This window comes from Podarcis pityusensis (genome assembly GCF_964106645.2).
Source record: "Podarcis pityusensis genome assembly, chromosome: 14".
In the NCBI taxonomy this organism is placed as follows: domain Eukaryota; kingdom Metazoa; phylum Chordata; class Lepidosauria; order Squamata; family Lacertidae; genus Podarcis; species Podarcis pityusensis.
Genome location: NC_138039.1, coordinates 46,726,976 through 46,747,355, shown reverse-complemented (window position 1 = coordinate 46,747,355; position 20,380 = coordinate 46,726,976). Strand labels below are relative to the sequence as shown.

The window sequence follows — 20,380 nt, the reverse complement described above, 5'->3', positions numbered from 1 at the left end:
GAGCTCCCATTGTTCAGTCCCTGCTCCTGCCAACCTAGCAGTTCAAAAGCATGTCAAAGTGCAAGTAGATAAATAGGTACCACTCCGGCGGGAAGGTAAACGGCGTTTCTGTGCGCTGCTCTGGTTTGCCAGAAGCGGCTTAGTCATGCTGGCCACATGACCCAAAAGCTGTACGCCGGCTTCCTCGGCCAATAAAGCGAGATGAGCGCCGCAACCCCAGAGTCGGTCACGACTGGACCTAATGGTCGGGGTCCTTTTACCTTACTGATGATGATGATGATGATGATGATGATATTTGTACCCCACCCATCTGACCAGCTCAGCTCTCACTCACTCAAGTAAAAAGTCTTAGGTTCAATCCCTGGCATCTCCAGGTAAAGGCTGGAACCCTGGAGAGCCACTGCTAGTCAGTGCAGTAGACAATACTGTGTGCTACATGGACCAGTTGGTCTGACTCAGTATAAGGTGGTGTTTTCTGTTTCTATGGAATATTCAAGATGGAATCTATCATGTAAGGTGCAATTCGAGAAAATCAAATTCTGCAAAACAATTGTGGATAGGCTCCTCAAATCCAATAATACAAAGGCAGCGTATGCAAAACTTTGGGGGCCCTGGAATTGCCCACTGGAATGGTGGGTGCTACCCAGGTGCCACCTGGCTGCTCTTGTCATTGCAGGCTATGAATCAACACAATAAAGGTTGCTGTTGTGTTTTCCTGTAGGTCAGAGAGGCTGATTAATGCCCTAACCGCAGCTTTAGCGGTGCTAATCTGTTTTCAGGGGTTTGGGGTTATTTGCAGTTTTTACAATGGGAAAATTGATGGCTTCTCTTACAGAGTTACAAGAATATATCACATGTCAGCCTGACATAGAAATCTGCACATTAGAGTGTTTCTACAAAAATGCACCCACCACAGCACTGGAGACACCTTCAAAAGGTCAGAAATAGTAAAGCCGAGCCTGAACAGGAAACTGGTCAAAACCAATATTTTTGTCTCACATTTGGAAATCTTTGCTGAAGTTTAACAAAAATATATTCAAAGTTACTAGTTCAGGATAATGATTCAATTAAAAGCCAATGGGGTAAAGGCTCCAGGTGACACTGTACAAAGAATATGGGTGATGAGGTGTAGCAGTTAGAGTATTGAACTAGGAGCTGGGAGGCCAGGGTTCAGTCATGAAGCTCATGGAGTGACCTTAAGCTAGTCATCCTCAGTCTAACCTACTTTGCAGGGTTGCTGCAAAGATAAAACGGGCGCAGGAACCACCTATGCCACCTTGAACCTCTTGAAGAAAAGAAGGGGTACAAATGCAATAAAAAATATAATAAAATGGAAGGCTGAATGCTGCTTTATCCTCTCCTGGTCTTTTCTTCTCCAGCATGAGTTACACCACTGTCTTCCGCCCCAGCTGATCCACTGTTCACCACTACTGAGGTTTATATCAGCAGCAACCTTAGCCATTCGTTATGACAACAGGGGTTCCTTTTACAAAAGGTTTTGTAACCAGTTTTAAAGCTAGGCTTAAAACCCTGCTTAACAGGCAATGCTGGTGAGCATTAACCACAGTGCCATCTGGCAGCAGGAGAAGAGGGAACTCATGCCAGTGTAAGGAGACGTGGGGGAATGCAAACCTGCTAATAAGAAGCTAAGAAGAGCCTGCTGGATCAGTCCAGTGGCCCATCCAGTCCAGCACCCTGTTCTCACAGTGCCCAACTAGACACCTATGGGAAGCCCACAAGCCAGGGTTCAAAATTTGCCTGGCACTTTGGGCACCTGGCTATTGGCCACTTGCGACCAAGTGAAGATGCCCAGGCGCCAGGATGGCACCTGAAGTCTCCACCATCTGGATGTGCATGCCTGGGGATCCTTGGATCTTGACTGCTTTCACATGCTAGCAACACGTTCTGTAGAATTCTATCCATTATACTTTGTCTGCACAATCAGAATTTCTGGAACCAAAATGAGCACAGAATGTGGACTGTCCCTGGATCAAGTGGTTTTTCTTCTTTAGGATCTCAAAGCTCTTAATCTAGCTCAAGGCTGTCATCTGAACTAGCCAGATGTTTCACTGAGAATCCATCATCCTCAGTCCATTGTTTGAAAAATAAGACTTTACAATATCCCAGCTTGCCCCCAAATGGCAACTAGATGATTTGGCGATTGCAATGTTGGTTAAAGGAACAATTTGGCGCCTAGCTTATATATCTGAGTTTCTAACACTGCCACAAGCAGAATCTGAGTAGAAGAACACGTCTCCCCTCAGTTCCTGCCCCTTAATTATGGTGAAGTAACTGGGAGTGTTACACTGTCCCTGTCCCAACAGAAGCTGGGATATTGTAAACTACACTGTGATCCTTGGATAAAAGGTGGTACAGAAACTTAATAAATAATAATATGATAAATAAGTAGCCAGCAAGAGCTCTGGGATTCATGATGAGGCTACACTGAATAGCAAAGTTAAGTGCTTTTTTAAAAGGGCCCAAAGCAGGACATTAAGGGATTGGGAGAAGCCCCAGTGATGGATAGCTGCAGGATGGGTCGTCCTGGAGTAACCTGAGGCATTGCAGAGTACAGCAAGTCCCACAGTACTATTGACAGAGATCGGTACTGGTCAGCAGCACAGTGAAGGCTGCGTGGTGTTTCTCACCTCCAGCGGTTCTCAACCTGTGGGTCCCCAGATATTGTTGGACTACAACTCCCATCATCCCTGAGCTCTGGCCTTGCTAGCTAGGGGTGATGGGAGTTGTAGTTCAACAACATCTGGGGGCCCACAGGTTGAGAAAGGCTGCTAGGAGCTGGCAGTGATGTTTGACGATGGAAAGGCAGGTGAGCGACACCACCCTGTCTGTGCTGCCCAATACTGCTGCCCCTACCAGTGCACAGCTACAAATGAGTATTGATGGATTTTCCCCAATAGCAATTTGGAGCATGTTACTTCCTCTACCACCCAGTGTTGCAAAATCAGCATTGTCAATATTATGTTTTCGGGCATGAACCTCAACAGTTATTGGTTCAACTCCATACCTTGAAGGGGCTTAAGTGGTTACAGAAAGCATCTGGTTAACTACAATAAATCCCCCAAAATAAGACAGGTAAAACCAGTGCAATTTTTCCTGAAAAAGAGGTGCTAGAACTCATCACGAGCACCTGCCTTGCTCTCTTATACAGACGTACCTTGGAAGTTGAACGGAATGCGTTCCAGAAGTCCATTTGACTTCCAAAACATCCTGCAGCCAACTGGAAGCCGTGCTGGATGTTCGGTTTCTGAAAATCATTCAAAAACCGGAACAATCACTTCCGGTTTCCGATCATTCGGGAGCCGAAACATTTGAGTTAACAGGCGTTCAGCTTCCGAGGTTCCACTGTAATGGCAATAGCGCCCACCCAAGAGGTGCCAGAACAGAAAAAGGCCAATATAGCATGTAGCACTTAAGATGGAAGCCAGAACTGTATCTGTTCCCACTGCTGGGCTTATTCCAGGTGAATGCTCAACTCCAAATATGACATCTTCTCCACATGACTACGCATGTATAGGCTACTGGGAAATAATTTTGCATTCAGTTGGCAAGCTGAGGATTAATTAACGTGTTGCAGCAGCCATGTGGACGTCAGCTAAAATAAATTATACGTGGTTTCTCCATGCTTTGTGTGTAACAGATGGCTCAAAACACCCCATGGGCCACACAACTATATGCAATCATGCATATGTTGGGGGGGACGCCTGGGCTACAGACTGGGCTAAGCAGGCTTTGTGATTTCTCTCCCAAATATGAACAGAAGAGTTGGGGGGGGGGAGGGCAGAAGACACAAAAATGCAACAACCAACTGGGTTAAGAATAAAGCAAACTGTGTAAATGCCTATTATAAAAGCTACACAGAACTGGAGCTGTGATTGCCAAGACAACTCTGAGCCAAAACCCAACAGGATTCAAGGAACTGTCAAGATTTCCAGTTAGCTCCAGTATCCTAGCCAATGGTTTCCAATACAGAATAGCCATTAGCCATTGTAGAATTGACATATCTAAGGATCTTAAAAAATTAAATTAGATTGTATCAATAAAGATTGCACCCTGGAACTTTACATCACTTTTCACTGAGCAGTTGAAACTAGAGACGTTGCACACTGATTTTTCAGTCAGCACACCTGAAGACTGTAAACACAAGTACACCAAAATCAGAAAGCGAGTGCCTGAAATCCATGGGACATACCATATTTACTCAAATCTAATACTTACTTTTGGCCAAATTATGTTGCGAAAATTAAGGTGTGCATTATATTCGATGGCACATTTACATTCGCCAGCAAATACTTTTTTTGGTTTAAAGGTTCTGAAAATTGAAGTGTGCATTAAACTCGAGTAAATGTGGTAATTCCAATTAATTGTGCTAAGGACATGGGTGCCGATTCCCTCACAGTAGTATTTGTATAAGCAGCTAGGAATTTAGTTGGGTTCAACTAACTTTTACTCAGAGCAGATCCACTAAAATTAATGGACCTAAGCTAGGCTTAGTTATTAATTTCAATAGGTTTACTCTAAGTAAAACACTACCAATAACCTTAGCCAAAAGGCTACTCTGAGTAAAAGCCAGCTCAATACAACTCATTGTCCTGTGCCAGTGAAATACTTCCAAGAATGCTCCTGGGGATTTTATGACATCACAGGATGATGTCAGAACAACAAAGTCAGTGGCAGCCACAGGCCATAATACCTGGTCAGCTGATGTACTTGCACATGTAAAAAGCATCCACTTCACTTGACCCCATGCATGGGCCCAACAGAACTGAAAAGGGTAATGAAGTTTATTGGATTAAACAGGAAATTTATTTCAATATTTTAATGCCAAAGCCTTCCTACCTTTTTCATTATTTTTTTCAACAGTTCAATCCCAAAGGCTTTCAAAACATGCAGCTTATTAAATAAAGTAAGGGAGTTAGAACATGGAGATGGCTGTTAATTAATAGTCCCATTACTCCAAAACTAAATTGCAAGCCTATATAATGCTGCAAAAGGCATGCAGCAGGTGAGTGGGCGACAGAAAGCTTGTTGATGGAATTTTCATTTCATTTCATTTCTCTTTCCTCTTCAATTTTACTGCTGATTATAAGTACCGGTAAGCAAAAGTATTGCTGGGGGGCGGGGGGGGAATTGCTGTTGAAACATCCTCAATGACCAATGGGGTGCAATAACACAACCAAGGTTGTTTTGTGAATTTCAACAATTCTGCAGTCTAGAGAGCAGCAGATGAAGATAGGAAGTGAAAGTGTGATGAGGTGCCCTGCCACTTATTATTATTATTGTTATTATTAAAATTTGTATACTGTCCTATAATTGCAGGTCTCACGGCAGTTACAACATAAATCACAAAATATATAATAAAAACAAAAACAACCGATAAATAGGTCAACAGCTCATTTAGATGTAAAATGTTGGATCGGAGTTAACTGTGTTCTTAACAGTCCTGACCACTTTTACTTAGAATGATCACATACTGTTTTCAACATAACTTATGTCCATGTAAATGTGCCAAGGATTGCAGTCTGTCTAAGTATTACAGCTTTTGAGCTGAAAACTTTGGTGCCAAAACTGCTATTTTGCTTCTTGCTTATCCAATTTTTGTATACTAAAGTAGCAACATATTTCAGATTCATTTCTTGTACGAAGCAGCATTGGTAAGAGGGGAAGTGTTCAGAAAACCATTAGTTTAAAGAAACCTTTTGCATTCTCGGTCTAAAAGAAGGTAAATATTTCCCGGGGAACATACCTGCATGTCACACTAAACCAAAGTTTCATGTGACATGAACAAGCAGAAACAAGCTGCAGCTTCCACTTCTGTCTTTGATTAATCACAGCTTGCTGTATTGTCCAGACTCAGAAACATGGTTAATTTTAACTATGGTTAGTTTAAACAGGACTGCTTCAGGAACTATGGTTTGAAATTGGTTTGTCAACTGATCAATTTGGACGGCTAAACAAAGCTCCTTCCACTTAGGAGGAAGACGGGAAGTGTGTGTGGACCAGGAGGGGACACACACAACACACTGGCTGCTATGCAAACATGTTATTTTAGACCACAGTCTTCCATCTGCATAATTATCTACATGTCATTGGGCAGAGAACTGAAGGCTAGGTCCAGTTAATATTTTTGAATGAACACTGGCCAGAAATGGGCTGTTCACGGTGCCAGCAAATGGAGCAGAGCAAGCTACTTTTTAAAAAAACCCTAGACAAATAAATCGATACAATAATAATAATAATAAAAGCTTTGAAATACATCAATCTCTTCTTCTCTCCCTCAGTAACTTGAGGGGATGAAGCAATTTATTTCTGGCACTGAATGGTTTATGCTGTATATTCAATCATCTTAAATCACACATATAGATCACCATCTCCACGCTCTTTTCAGTCACCTGCCACTTTTCTTAGATTTGCACATAGTGTATAGCTCCCAAGAACATGGAAAGATGCAGTTAACTAATCTCGTGTGCCTATCTTAATGTACGTTTGGAGTGTCTGGCTGTTTTTAATCTAGGCCCAACAGAAAATAGCTCTGATCTTTATTTAGGAAGTGACTTACCAGTCCCTCGTTATCTTCCGAGGTTCTCTGATAATGTGCTGCTAGGGCAACAAAGTCCAGTGCCTGCTTATTACATTCAAAACACTTTAATCCGTGACGAATTAGTCTCAACGGGTCCGCATACAGGGGCAAAGCTGGCTGAGCATTTGTCGAGCTCCCAGTCCCGCTTCCCGGCGCAGCGCAAGTCTTATGCGGAAGAGGGGGCAACCGTGACGTCTGAGATGTCGAAGACGTTGAAGAGCTTGTTGGAGAAGGTGAAAACATTTGGTCTAAGGAAATGGGTTTCATGAACAGCTGAGAACACTGCATGATAAAGCCTTTGCTCTTGTGATCCCTCGCATGCTTGAGCAAGCTGCATTTGTTGAAGAACAGCAGCGTCGCCGAACACTGAGTGCACATGACTTCAATGTGGACACTTCTCCTGCTGTAATGCTGGGTGAGGCTTTTCTCTAAGGCAAACGAGTCGCCACATTCCAGGCAACAATACCCAGACGCAGGTAAGTGAATACTGCTGTCAAAAGGAGGGCTGAGGTTTGGAGTATAGATTGGCACAGGATTGGCACCATGCAACACTTTGTTGAATGCCTCGACGACAAGAGGAGCGGCTTTCTTAACCTGGTGCACAAGCGGCACAGACATCTGCGTGAGCTGGGACGGGCCGCGCCGCTGCACGGAAGATTTTGCCGCCACAGAAGCCGCAACGCTGTGCGGAACCAGGTTGAGGTTGGCCAGGTGCACGGCTTTAGGAAGGAGGCTGGCAGGGTTACAGGGCTGCGCCACCACACCTGGCTGCTGCTTCTTGCTTGACGGCTGTCCCACAATACCTACTTTTATTGTCCCGCTGCTGCTGTTTGCCAGCAGGGGTGCACCAGGGGTGCTGCTTACAGGAATGTCTGCACTCATACTGTCAACGTGGGGACTTGCTAGGTTTGCCTCTTGAGTAGCGGCTTTAGCAAAGCCCTTGCATGACTCAGTGTCCATGGATGCATTTGGTTCTGGTGAAGGGAAGGATTTCACAAACTCTTCAGTTGCTGAACTCTCCACGGGCGATTCTTGAGGAGATTTGCCCAAGTCATCGACTTCCGGCAGGATCCTTGTTACCATTCTTTTAATTTCACCAGAGGAGGTTTTAATAGTCTTGATCCTGACTTTGGGAATTGCTGGGGGTGAACCAGTTGCCACCGAAGGTGAGCCTTTGCTACTGCTGTCACTGCACACACTCCGGGGAGACTCGGGCTGCTTGCTGACTTTTCTCACCATCTCAAGGGGGCTTCTGGGACTCTTTGGTGACTTTGGCATCTTGGGGCTTCCCTTGATGCCATCCTTAAAGGGCCCAGAAGACTCCTTCGTCAAGTTTCCCTGGTCCTCCTTTGAGATGCCTGCAACCTTTTTGGCCTGAAGGGCTACAAGTGCAGCGACGCAGGATGAGAGCTTGGAGTGGGCAGGTTTGATACGCTGGCGAGGTGGAACTGACGAAGAGGAGTAGTTCATTTCAGGCACAGATCCTTTACTTTCACCCAAGTTATTGCTATGGAAATTGCCAAGCTGCAACCCTTCGCTGAGGAAGTTATTGGTGTCCACAAGATCTTTGACAGGGCCTTCCCGTTTCTCAGGGCTCTTGTCGCGTTCCCTCTTGCTAGCATCCACCCTGCTTTCTTGGAGTTCATGCATATCTATCTTTGGATCTCTTTTACAGTATTGATCAAACATACTTAACTCGGGTTCTGCTATCTTCTTACTAAGCAGATCTAGCAGCGATGGCCCAGTTGACATAAACCTACTAAACTCTGGTTCTGGCAAGGTCCTACTAAGCAGATCTAACACAGATGACCCAGTTGGAATATACATTGGATGCGGTGGAAAATAGGGAGTTTGGACATGTTTAGGTTTATCTACAATACTGTTATCTTTGAGTGCATCCTCCGGCTCAGGGCTGGAGATGGGGCTGAACTGACTGAATGTTGGTAAGGGCTCTGACTTTGTCTGTTCCAACTTTTCAGGATAGTTCCTCAAGCCATCACCATTGATGAAAGTGGAATCAAATTTCCCATAATTGTGAGTCTCCAGGGGAAGTTCAGACCCCCGGAATCCATTGTGCAGCAGGCCTGGTCCTAGGTGGTTGCCTTCCTTTTCTGCTTCAAATGACTCTTGTCGGCACGTGTTCTTCACAATGACACTCACAACTGGAATGTCAGAAGCTGGCGCTGCGTGGGACAAGGATGCGCTTTCATCTATACAAATCCCGGACTGCTTGAGATGGTTTTCGTTCTCCTCACCAGCTGTCTGAATGGCTTCCTTGGCATCAAGGCTGGTTGGGTCAGGAATGTCAAAAGCAGCCAGCAAGTCATCAAAGTCTGGAGTTTTCATGTCCCCCATGATGAAAACTACAAAAAAGCAAAACATTGTCAAAAGCATTCTCGGTGCACATTTTCTGAATTTATCTCTCTTTCTAGAAATGCCAAGATTTGGGTTCTAGTAACAGTAGAAAAACATGCCTACTGCTCTATTAGTAGTTCCTATAATCTATGAAAAACTTCTTCAACCTGGTTCTCTCTTTGGATGTTTTGGACTGCTATTTGCAACATTCCTTGCCCATGCTGGCTGGGGATGGCAGGAGTTGTAGCCCAAAACATCTTGAAGGGCCCTGTGTTAGGGAAGGCTTCTCTAGGGACTCTGTTGATTTTTCAGAAGACGACACACCCACACTTTCTAGAATGGGAATGAAAGGTGTTATATTTATAATGAACAGACCACAAGCAGTCTCCTTGAGGCATGCTTTGCCTTTTCTAACTTCCTCCCCATTGCACACAGCTGCAGCAAGAAAGGGGCAGGGAACCCTGCAAATTTTCAGAAGGGGATTTACCTGTTGTTGCTGATACTCAAAACCCAAAGCCTAAGATTTTCCTTCTACAGATCGTGATGCAGTATTATATACTAAAAATAATGATAACCCAGGGGTGTGAGAAATATGCCACTCTTTCTAATAGCAAAACGTCTTGGTCCAGTGCCTATCAGTTGAACAGTCCACAGACAAGGTTCATGCACAGTCAAGGGGCCTCCCCAGGTATGCAGAAATGAATATTTGTAAATTAAAAGGGGGAAAGAGGCTCAGAAAGCCCAGTTGTGTGAGGACTTGAGGACGCTCAATGGGTTCCAGAAGTTACTGAAAGTTGAGTGAAAGGAAAATACTGCGGCATAAGCTTTCGTGGACTAGAACCCACATTAAGAGATGCAAATAGGCTCCAGACCACTGAAGCTTTATCTTTAGGCAAACACAGTTACCCCACTTGGAAGTGGCTTACTGTATCCTGAGGGGGTGGGAGACATGCCATGAGATTTTAAAAAATCTCATACCTGCACCATACAGGGAGGTTTCAGTACAGGGGAAAACAAAACTGTATACCGTATATACTCGAGTATAAGCCGACTTTTTCAGCATATTTTTTATGCTGAAAAAGCCCCCCTCGGCTTATACTCAAGGCGGGCGGTGGCGGCGGAGGGACGAGTGGCCCGAAAAGAGCCCTTTCTCGCAGCTGGTCCCGCCGCCGCTGCCCGCAAAGGAGCCCTTTCGGGCTGCTTGTTCTTCCTCTGTTGCTGCCGCCACCACCAGATTTGTGGTGTGGTGAACCAGCTTATACTCGAGTCAGTAAGTTTTCCCAGTTTTTTTGCGCTAAAATTAGGTACCTTGGCTTATATTCAGGTCGGCTGAAACGGTATATATTTTCCTTTTCCTGCTCTCCAGAATCTCCTCCCCCTCTATCTTCGCACATCATAGCAAAAAAGTCCTCAAATTCAGGGCTAATAGCTCTTTTATCGTATGGCGAGGGAAAGGAGGAGCGTGGGAAAGAAAAGCTCCCCCACATACCACAAGCCCTGAACAGCACTGCAAGGCATCTTTTCAGGCTGGCTAGAGCTCTGAACAGGAGAATTTGTGTTAAGGGCTGAGGATACACTGCAACACTTTGTTGCAGGTTCCCTCTGGTTATAAGATATAATAAACAAACAACCTTGTATTCCTGGCACCCTGGGGTTCTCATCATTTTTCTTGTGTGTCATTTACCAGGTGCTGCCTTGCTTTTTTTGTTGTTACAGTTGGTACGTTTCTTGCAGCAAGCCCAGCCAAGGAGGGAAAAGGACTAAAGTGTGGCATAAACTGATTATTTGCAGTTGGGCTACAGCCACCAGGGGAAACAGTGCCAAAATACGCATTAGAGCAATCCCTTCCTGGCTGATAGAAAGGTTCACAGCGATGGCTCTTCTTTACCTCATGCCTTTCTGGGTTGCACACACAGGGTGATGATATAAGGGAATAATTATTTTGCTCCAGACTGCACAAAGGTCATACAAAGAGCAAAGTCCACTTTCTGTGATGTGCCCTCCAAAGCTGTCAAGTGTGACAACACAGAAAGTTAAAGGGGAAACTCTCCCATTCTCCTGCTGCAGAAGCCAAATACAACTGCAGAAGCTGGAACTGAAAACTCATGCCATTTTATATAACACAAGAGCACCTGGGTATGGTATCCTAAACTCCAGCCTTTGCCAACCTGGTGCCCTACAGATGTTTTGGGCTCCAATTCCCACCAGCCCCAGCCAGAACAGGGGCCAAGTCTACATTGCCTATTGACTGCCCAGCTGATACGGGAAGGACTGTAGCTCCCCTGCTTTGCATGCAGAAGGGCCCAAGTTTGATCCCTAGTACAGTCGTGCCTTGGAAGTCAAACAGAATCCGTTCTGGAAGTCCATTCGGCTTCCAAAATGTTCCAAAACCAAATTGCGGCTCCTGCAGCCAATCAGAAGCTGCGGGAGCCCCATCAGACGTTTGGGTTCCAAAAGAACCGGAACAATCACTTCTATACAACTCAAAACATCTGGAGGGCACCAGGTTGGCAAAGACTGCTGGGCACTCTTCTCTTGACATCAGTTCAAATGCTTCAAGGAGTGTGTCAGCTGCTACAGTATGAGAAGCATCATCTTCAAGTAACGTTTTCATTTTAATATGGCAGAAAACCCAACTGGCAAAGACAGAAACAGATTTCATCTATATACTGCCCTTTCTCGAAGGAGCTTAGAGTAGCATATGTAAGGACCATCGTGTTTTATCTTCAGAACCACCATTTCAGATAGGTTAGGCTGAGAGAGACTGACTGGTCCAAGATCATGCTGCTTCACTGTAAAAATGGATGAACTAGCAAGAACAGGGCCCAGGATGATCCATGTTCAGGCAGAACTAGTATGAAAAAAACAGTGCCTTGTTATGAAAATCATGAGCGCTAGGCCAGGATGCAGCACAGGGTTCAAAATTAGCCAGGCACCACCCCTGCACCACCTCATATTTTGGACTTCAAACTCTACAATTCAATGAAAACCACAGGCCTTAAGCAAGAGTCTTGCCAGCTGTTAGATACAGCCAAAACTGGTGAAATCAGCCTTCATCTGCACTGTCAAAAAGGGGGAAAAACAAGTATGGGGCCAAATATAGATGTACTTGACTGTTTTGCAATTCTTCTGCAGACCACCTCACTGAAACGTACAAGCTACAAAGTGGTCTGTGAACCTAAGTTTGAAAAACTCTACATTAGGGAATCTTGCCTACCACAGATGATTCATAAAGAAAGGTTAATGGTTTCTATGCAAGTTTCCTTTTTTTTTTTTAACTTTGCTGTTGGAAGCCTTGAAGTGTGAAAAATACCCTAAGCCACATTGTACTGTGCTCTACCCAAAATTAATGATTCTTCACAAGACTGGGATGAATGCAGGTATGTATTTGAAAGGGTCTGAAAAGATTCCTTGTGATGGGAAAACAGCTTTTCTTGTGTCGACCAAAGACTGCAAAGATTAGGAAGCACAGAAGATCATCCCAGGTGTCGGTGAATGACAGTCTATGAACTAAGGGTAAGAAAGACTGGGCAGTTCAGACAATTCATGGTTTCCAGTGCTTTAGACAGGAAGCCCAACTCAGACACACAGAAAATAATGGTTTTTGCTAAGCTAGCCTTCCCCAACTTGATGTTCTCTAGGTGTTTTGGACTACAACTTCCACTATCACTGACCACTGGCCAGTGTCAGGCTGACTAGTGCTGATGGGAACTGGAGTACAAAACATATAGAAGACATCAAGTTGGGAAAAGCTGTGCAAAAAATAAACAGACCGTAAAGTTACGCATGAGAGTGTAAGCCGAGCTTGTTCCAAAGTCTACAAAACATGGACTTCAGAGTTATCTGAACCAGGACTATAAAGCTATGTGCAGTTTTAATTTCACTTCTAAAACATTTGTTATACTTAAAAACTGCACTTGTTACAACTAAAGCTCAATTCAGTGTTCCATTTTCAACAATAGTCAACTAGTTGTCATTTGGGAGCTCAAAAGCAAAGAGTACAATAGTTACAGCCATCCATTTTTATTCACCCCCAGTATCTGAGACGTATATTGACTCTGAATATGGATAATATAGTCCACTGTGTCAAGGCCAATAATAAGTTAGCCAACATGATTTTGTCTAATGTTTCTTTAATGCTCTCTTACTCTGCTGGCCATTATCTTCTGATGAAGAATTTCATCTGGTCATCCTGCAATAAGTACTATTTATTTACAAATTAAATAAAAAATAAGAGCATCTTAAATGCAGCCTCCCATCCAGTCACTTATCAATAAGTTTTTCCTAGTTTCAGCACCAGGTTTAGGGTGGTGCAGGTGGTTCCCCCACCCAGAGCGCTGACCCGAGGGGGTACAAAAATGAGAAGATCCATAATTGAGAAGATCCGTTTGGGGACACCATATTTTGGCCTCGCATACAGCGTGGTGTTACAAAAGATTACCAAAGTCCACCCCTGAATAACTGCCAGTAGCATCAGAATAAGCTCTAAGTCTATACAGTCATATATTGGGTTGCGAACGCTGTGGGTTGCGCGCTTTCGGGTTATGGACGCGCCGAACAAGGAAGTACCCGAACAGGTTACTTCCGGGTTTCAGCGCTCGTGCAGATGCACTAAATCGCGCTTTGCGCATAAGCGCCGAATCGCATCACGCGCATGTGCAGATGTGGCGCTGCGGGTTGCGAACATGCCCCCCGCACGGATCACGTTCGCAACCCGAGGTTCCACTGTCCTCTGATATTTCTTAATTTGTCTTGAATCTGCTGCCAAACAATGCCAAATATGTTTGGGGAGACAGCCATTTCTCTCTATGCACTCTAATGATGATAAGAACTTAAGCTCTGCTGGATCTAGGCCAGTCTCCTGTTCTCACAGTGGCCAACCAGAGGCCCGCGAGAAACCCGCAAGCAGGACCCAAGCTTGAGCACTCTCCCCTTCTGCAGTTTCCAGCAAATGGTAATCCAATTGCTCAGTCCCAGCTTCTGCCAACCTAGCAGTTCGAAAGCATGCCAGTGCAAGTAGATAAATAGGTACCACTGCAGCAAGGAGGTAAACGGTGTTTCCGTGAGCTCTGGCTGATGTCCCAGTTCCGTTGCGCCATAAGCAATTTAGTCATGCTGGCGACATGACCCGGAAAGCTGTCTGTGGACAAATGCTGGCTCCCTTGGCCTGAATCGAAATGAGTGCCGCATCCCCATAGTCACCTTTGACTGGACTTAACCGTCCTTTTAATCAAGCACACCCAAGTGTGGAAGCAGAGCAGAGCCAGCATGGCTAGTATATTTGTAATAGTATCCTGCCCTGCCATTCCTAACTAACCTTTTCTCTGAACTGAAATAAAGCTTTTCTTCACAGGGATGATCATCATTTTAGGTGCCCATTTCTGTATATTCTCTAGTATTAGTGTATGACCTCTTTGGAAAACTACAATGTATAGAACTTTCTTAAAGTGTCCATGATACAAAATTCATATTGTGGCAATAAGATAACACTTCCGGATAGATTACTCAAGCTGCAACTTGTCTGTGGATGGTAGTTTTTCTCTCTGCGAGAGAATTGTAGCATCCACTACCAACAGAAACATTTGAGCTCCTAATGCATCAGGCTATGTAACAAGACATTTCAGACATCACAAAGCCATCATAGACAATCCAAATCCTCATGAAACAGCTGGAAAAGCTCAAAAAGTGGGAGCTGTGGGTGTTTCTATAGTTCCAAATGCACTCACAACTGTTACTTGCAAATATTTTATCCATTTATTTAAATAAATGAATAATCACAAATGGGGATGGGACCATAGTTCAGCAGAAGAACAAAAAATCAATTCCCCTATATATCCTCTTAAAAGGATTTGGTAACAGGTGATATGGAAGTCTCATCCCAAGACCCTGGAAAGCCATGGATAACCAGAATTTTTAAACAATATAGGGCCCGACTGACCAGTGGTCTGGCTCAGTCTCCTATGTTATCCTAGCACCCTCCTTTACTCGTAGTGCTCTGTTGAGACTTCCACTATACTCTGCAAAATTTAAAATATGCAAATATAGCATGATGCGCACTTAAAATGGTTATGCCAAATACAGGAGTGAAAATATTCACTGCCTTCATTAAATAGCAGGGTCTTAAGAGGCTCATTGGTCATCTCTCAGATATTCTATGAACTGCCCTCTCTAGCTTCAGTTTGGAAATCACATCAATGAGAGCCAAGAAGAAGTGTGCATCCATCAATCATAATCTGGTATCCTCCTTACAGATGCAAAATACGCAAAGAAGAACATTCCATGCAGTCCTACAATTCATAATAAATGTCTAAGGGATGGTAATGTTAAGCCTTCTAGGATTTGCTACACATCCTGGGTCAATATTCTTTACCCACTTACTCCTTCCTTTTCCTTGTGTCTATTTAGATCAGAGATGGGGAGCCTGAGGCCCTCCAGTTGTTGTTGGGCTCCAACTTCCATCAGCTCTAGCCAGCATGGCCACTGGCATGGATGATGGGAGTTGTAGTCCAGCAATATCTGAAAGATTACAGGCTCCTCATTCCTTATTTAAATCATATACCTGAGGGCTGTGTTTTGCCATTCCCTAGCTTATGCCACATATTGTATTATACCTTGTTTTAGGGATATACGCTAGATGACTCTTTGTTCATCTAGCTCACTACAGTATTGTTTAAACAGGCTGGCAGCAGGTCTCAAGATTTCAAAAAGGAGACTTTCCAAGCACTGACATGAGATGGCTGAGACTCGAACCCAACACCATTTGCAAGCAAAACATCCACTCTACCACTGAGCTACAGCCCTTTTCCAACTGGGTTCACATATGTGCTACTAACCCTTTCCAAAATGTGCAGTTTTATTGCCCCATCAACCAAATGGAAATGGCAAGAACCTTAGGAGATTACTAAAAAGCTGAATGGAGATAAGGACTGCACACTAATATCACCATCACCATCATCATCATCATCATCATCATCATCAATATTATGAGTTATAGTCCCATCAAGATGAGACAAGGCCCAACACAAAGAGAAATTACAAGTTCAGCTTTATGCATTCACTGCAAATGACCTGTCCAATTTAAAGTCACTCACAGACTTAACTGCCTGTTCACTTTTGAAACTGTCTTGATTTGAAAAATCTTAATGCTATTAAGAAACAAGCAGGCATTTTAATGCCTTCATTAAAGAGGGAAAGAGATTGCCAAAGTGTAAGATGACGCGGAAACAATTCAAAAACTTTTCCACCAGCAATGGTCATCAGTCAGTTTGCTAAATTTTCCAAACGTCAAGTCAACCAGAGGGACAGAATAAGTGTAACACTGCAAAACACCCAGAGGGCAGACTGAAGACACTAAAAATGCTACCAAAGGAAAGGCTCTTATTTTGCTGGTGGCAAACACATTTATAAGTGCAAGTTTGAAACGAACAGCCTCAATGATAAAGTCACAGACTGGACAAGCATTTCTTGTAAAAAGTGTTGCTCTGTTTTTAAAGCTAAATTGACAAGCAGTAACCTAGTATCCTAAGCACGTATAACGAAATCCAAACAACGTTCTTTTCTATTATCTTCACCTTTGTCTCCTTCCTCTATTGCCTGTGTCAAATTGCTAAGTGTTGAGTTTTTCAAGGCAAGGACTTGTCTTCACACAACTGTTAGTAACACCCCTTAGTTCTCATGACCTCTCAATTTTTTTTTGAAAATCACACTTCATTTCTAAGCTTACTGGCTCTTTGGTATTTGGACCATCAACACCAACCGAAAACCCATAGTGGGTATTCTTGCTCAGCTCCTCCTCTTTGTATCACAGTCACAAAACAGTATATTGGAAATTGCTGAGTACTTGCTATCACCAATAAGATGTCTAAATTTGTTTACACATACTCATTCCTTGGTGGAGTCCTAACTACCCACCTCCAAACACCTCCATTTAATAAACACTGCTTTAGGTAAAGGTAAAGGGACCCCTGACCATTAGGTTCAGTCACAGACAACTCTGGGGTTGCGGCGCTCATCTCTATTTACTGGCCGAGGGAGCCGGCATATAGCTTCTGGGTCTTGTGGCCAGCATGTCGAAGCCGCTTCTGGCGAACCAGAGCAGCGCACGGAAACGCCGTTTACCTTCCTGCCGGAGCAGTGCCTATTTATCTACTTGCCCTTGACGTGTTTTCGAACTGTTAGGTTGGCAGGAGCAGGGACCAAGCAACGGGAGCTCACCCCATCGCGGCGATTTGAACCACCGACCTTCTGATCGGCAAGTCCTAGGCTCTGTGGTTTAGACCACAGCGCCACCTGCATCGCCTAAACACTGCTTTACCTAGACAATTAACTTGCCAATGTTTACAATCATTTTCTGGTATTATTGTTATCATTGCCTGAAGCATTATTTTTCTGCTCCTGACATACTGGTACATCTATTTTGGCATAATCATTCAATTGCAAGGTGATTTCCCCACCCTACTCCCCCCCTAAAGAAAGAAAAATGTTGAATTGTCTCACAATATCTAAGTAAAAATGTCATTCTAGCAAGAGAAGTTAAACCTTTTTTAAGCCTGACCTGAAACATATCACATGACAGTAGATCTCATAAGTTTTAGCAGGGTTTACTTCAAGGCAATGACACTTTAGATCGTTATTATTCTTCCAGATCCCATGATGAACATGGTTTGAACACATTTGATGCAGCAACCTTGCTAAGGCTAAGGCTAAGTTTCTGGTGGGTGCTTAGGTGGGAGACTGCCTAGGTCCCCATGGTCAATTGCAGAGAGGGAAAGTGGAATATAAGTGTAATAAATAAATAGCAAGTGAGTGCAATCCTCTACACACTTACCTAAAAATAAGCTTCATTGAATATATATATATTTGGGAGAGGGGAGATGATACTTCAGAGTGAACATGCATAGGATTGTGCTCAGTGATGTGGGTCTTCTAGAAAATTTTCCACCGCAAATTAGGGTAATTTGTAAAGCATACTTTTCAATTTGCAGGAGCTAAAGAGTGATCTAATTTAGCATGCTTATTTTACTTTCATTTAGCGAACAACAGTAAACATTTTGAAACTGCCAAGCTTGCCAAATGCTGTATTTGTAATTGGCGTCCAATCACTGCTAGTACTGAACGAATAAAACTGAAAGTATTCTATGGAAAAATAAAGCACTGGGAAATTTTCCAATCCACATCACTGATTGCCCTGTAAGGCTATGAGTTGGTTCAATGTCAAAATCATGAGTTCCCAGTTTAAATATTAGTTCAGTCATGGGTAGCCTTGAGTTGCTCCAATAACTAAAGAAATAATCAACCCCTGTCTGTAATATGGTGATAGTATCTATCTATCCAAAATATCCTTACAACAGCCCTGCGTGTGGAATGATTCAGCTCTTGATAAAAAAAAAAAGCAACTAACTTTTACTCAGAGTAGACCCACTAAAATCAATGGCCATGACTAATTAAATCCATTAATTTCAATGCACTACTGTGAAAGTTAGTTGAATACAACCCATTGTAAACAAACTACCCTAGACACATTTACTCAAAATTAAGTTCCAATATCATCTACTGGACTTGATTCTTAGCATGTTTTGTACCAGTTTGCAAATATTTTATGAGACCTGACTGGTCTTTCTGAAGAAATCTGAGAATCAGCTGAAGCTTAGCATCCCCAAGGAGCTTTCCACTGGCCAACTGAAATGTTCGGCAGCACTCACCATATGAATTCCCCAGGGGAGTGCTCATGAATGTTGCAACTTGGGGGTAGAAACGGAGTAAACATGCCCAGAAGGAGGTGGTGTTCATAGCAGGTTAGGTATTTTGAAGCTTAGGGCACAGGAGCAGGAGAAAAACCAACATCTGATAAATAAGGCACCTGTCAAGGTTGAGAAGAGTAAGAGACCCCAAAAGTGGGCAGCGCTGCAAGGGTGACCCTATTAGATCTAGAATTTAAGACTGAGAAGGCAGCTCTTTGCCAAATCGATGTGAGCTCAGTACGCTTTGCAACTTCTGCTTTTGCATCTATGGAAAATTCACATGCGTGACCAAGGTTTATTTGCAAACCCATGGGTTATACAGGTGCATATATCAGGGAGTCAGGACGGGCTGTGTGTCCTATTGTCCAAATGTCTACACAGCAGCAAAAACAAGAGTCAAACCAATGCGCAAAGTGATCCCGGTAAAAAGGGGACCAAAGTGTCGGGCACCCCTACAACTGGGTGGGGGCAAGTAAATCATCCCAGTACGTGGGAGGGAGGCAGGTTGTGGTTATGTTAACAGCATCCTGAATAGCCATTCAGAGGGATGCCCTGCCCGTCTATTTGGCCTGCCTGTGGGCATCCCCACAAGAGGACACCTTGCCCGACCTCTGGGGCAGGTCAGCAAGGCAGAGATTTTGCCAAGGGCAATGCCCGCTCCAACGCCGGGAGGTCTCTAGGGCCACTTTCTTCCTGCCCCTAAAGTGACGCGACTGCCCTCAGCTGTGGGAGAGAGAGAGGTGCACTGGCACCCTATTAGTATTCTGACCCCCCCCAAAAAATAAAAAATGCAACGGGGGTGGGTTGCGAAAGTGGGGAGAGGGCGGAGGCGGCGGGGTGGGGGAGCAAGGCGCAGACGTCTCGTCTGGACGTGCAAATCGGTGGGGTGGCGCACGGAGGCTGCCCGGGTCTGGCGCAGGCTGGTCCCGGATGAGGATGGCGATGGGCAAGAGGCACGCTGCCCGTGGGTCTGCCCCATAGGGGAGGCCGGCGTGCAGGCAGGCATCCCCCAGCCCCGCAACCCCACGGAGAGCATGGCGTGAGGCTGGAGCCGCCGCCGCAAAATGGGGTTCTGGCTGGCGGCGGAGCCGGGGTCGCCGCTCTGGCGCGCCTGCCACGGGGCTCGGTCTGCCCGCCCGCCCGTCCGCCCACTTCGCCTCCCTGCCTGCGCGCCTACCCGAGTCCCGGGGAGCCTCCGAGGAGAGGGGCCTGCGCCAGCGAAGGGGCCGCGGCTGCGCTAGGCCAGGCGCCGAGGGAGGCGCCCCGCGCCAGGCCCGGCCGCGAACGCCCCGGCCCGCTCGCCCCGCCGGCACTTACCGACACCGTCAGCTCCGCGGTGGGCTCCGTCGCCGCCCGGGCCCGCACAGGCCTCACCCAGCGCCGGGCAGCGGCTGCCTCAACATGGCGGCGGAGGGCGCGGGAGGGGCTGAGCACGGGGCGGGGCCTCGGAGGACGGGCCCACTCGCCCCGGCGGCCTCGCAGTGAGCGGGACGCGGCCGAGGAGAGCGCCCGGGTCGGGCAGGGAGGGGACGGCGGCGGCGGCGGCGGCGGCGGCCGGGCTTCGGCGGATGCGTCTCCGGAGCGGCGCCTCTCGGGTTGGGAGTGGAGGCCCGCCCCGACCCGCTGAGCTCTTGGCGGCCCGGCTTTGCCACCCTGCTCGCCCCCTCCAGCCTCCTTCGGAGCCGCT

At 45.4% G+C, this 20,380-nt stretch overlaps 1 protein-coding gene across 1 annotated transcript in view; it reads right to left on the bottom strand.

The window, feature by feature from the left end:
* ZNF592 (zinc finger protein 592) overlaps window positions 1-20,120 on the bottom strand; it is a 42,689-nt gene extending 22,569 nt beyond the window's left edge. The window contains exons 1-2 of the mRNA XM_080980282.1: window positions 20,011-20,120; window positions 6,578-8,961 (exon numbers count right to left, since the gene is read on the bottom strand). Coding sequence (XP_080836408.1) covers window positions 6,578-8,953 — 2,376 coding nt within the window. The 5' untranslated portion in view covers window positions 8,954-8,961; window positions 20,011-20,120. The remainder of the gene's footprint in view (window positions 1-6,577; window positions 8,962-20,010) is intronic.
* Window positions 20,121-20,380: the final 260 nt, after the last annotated feature.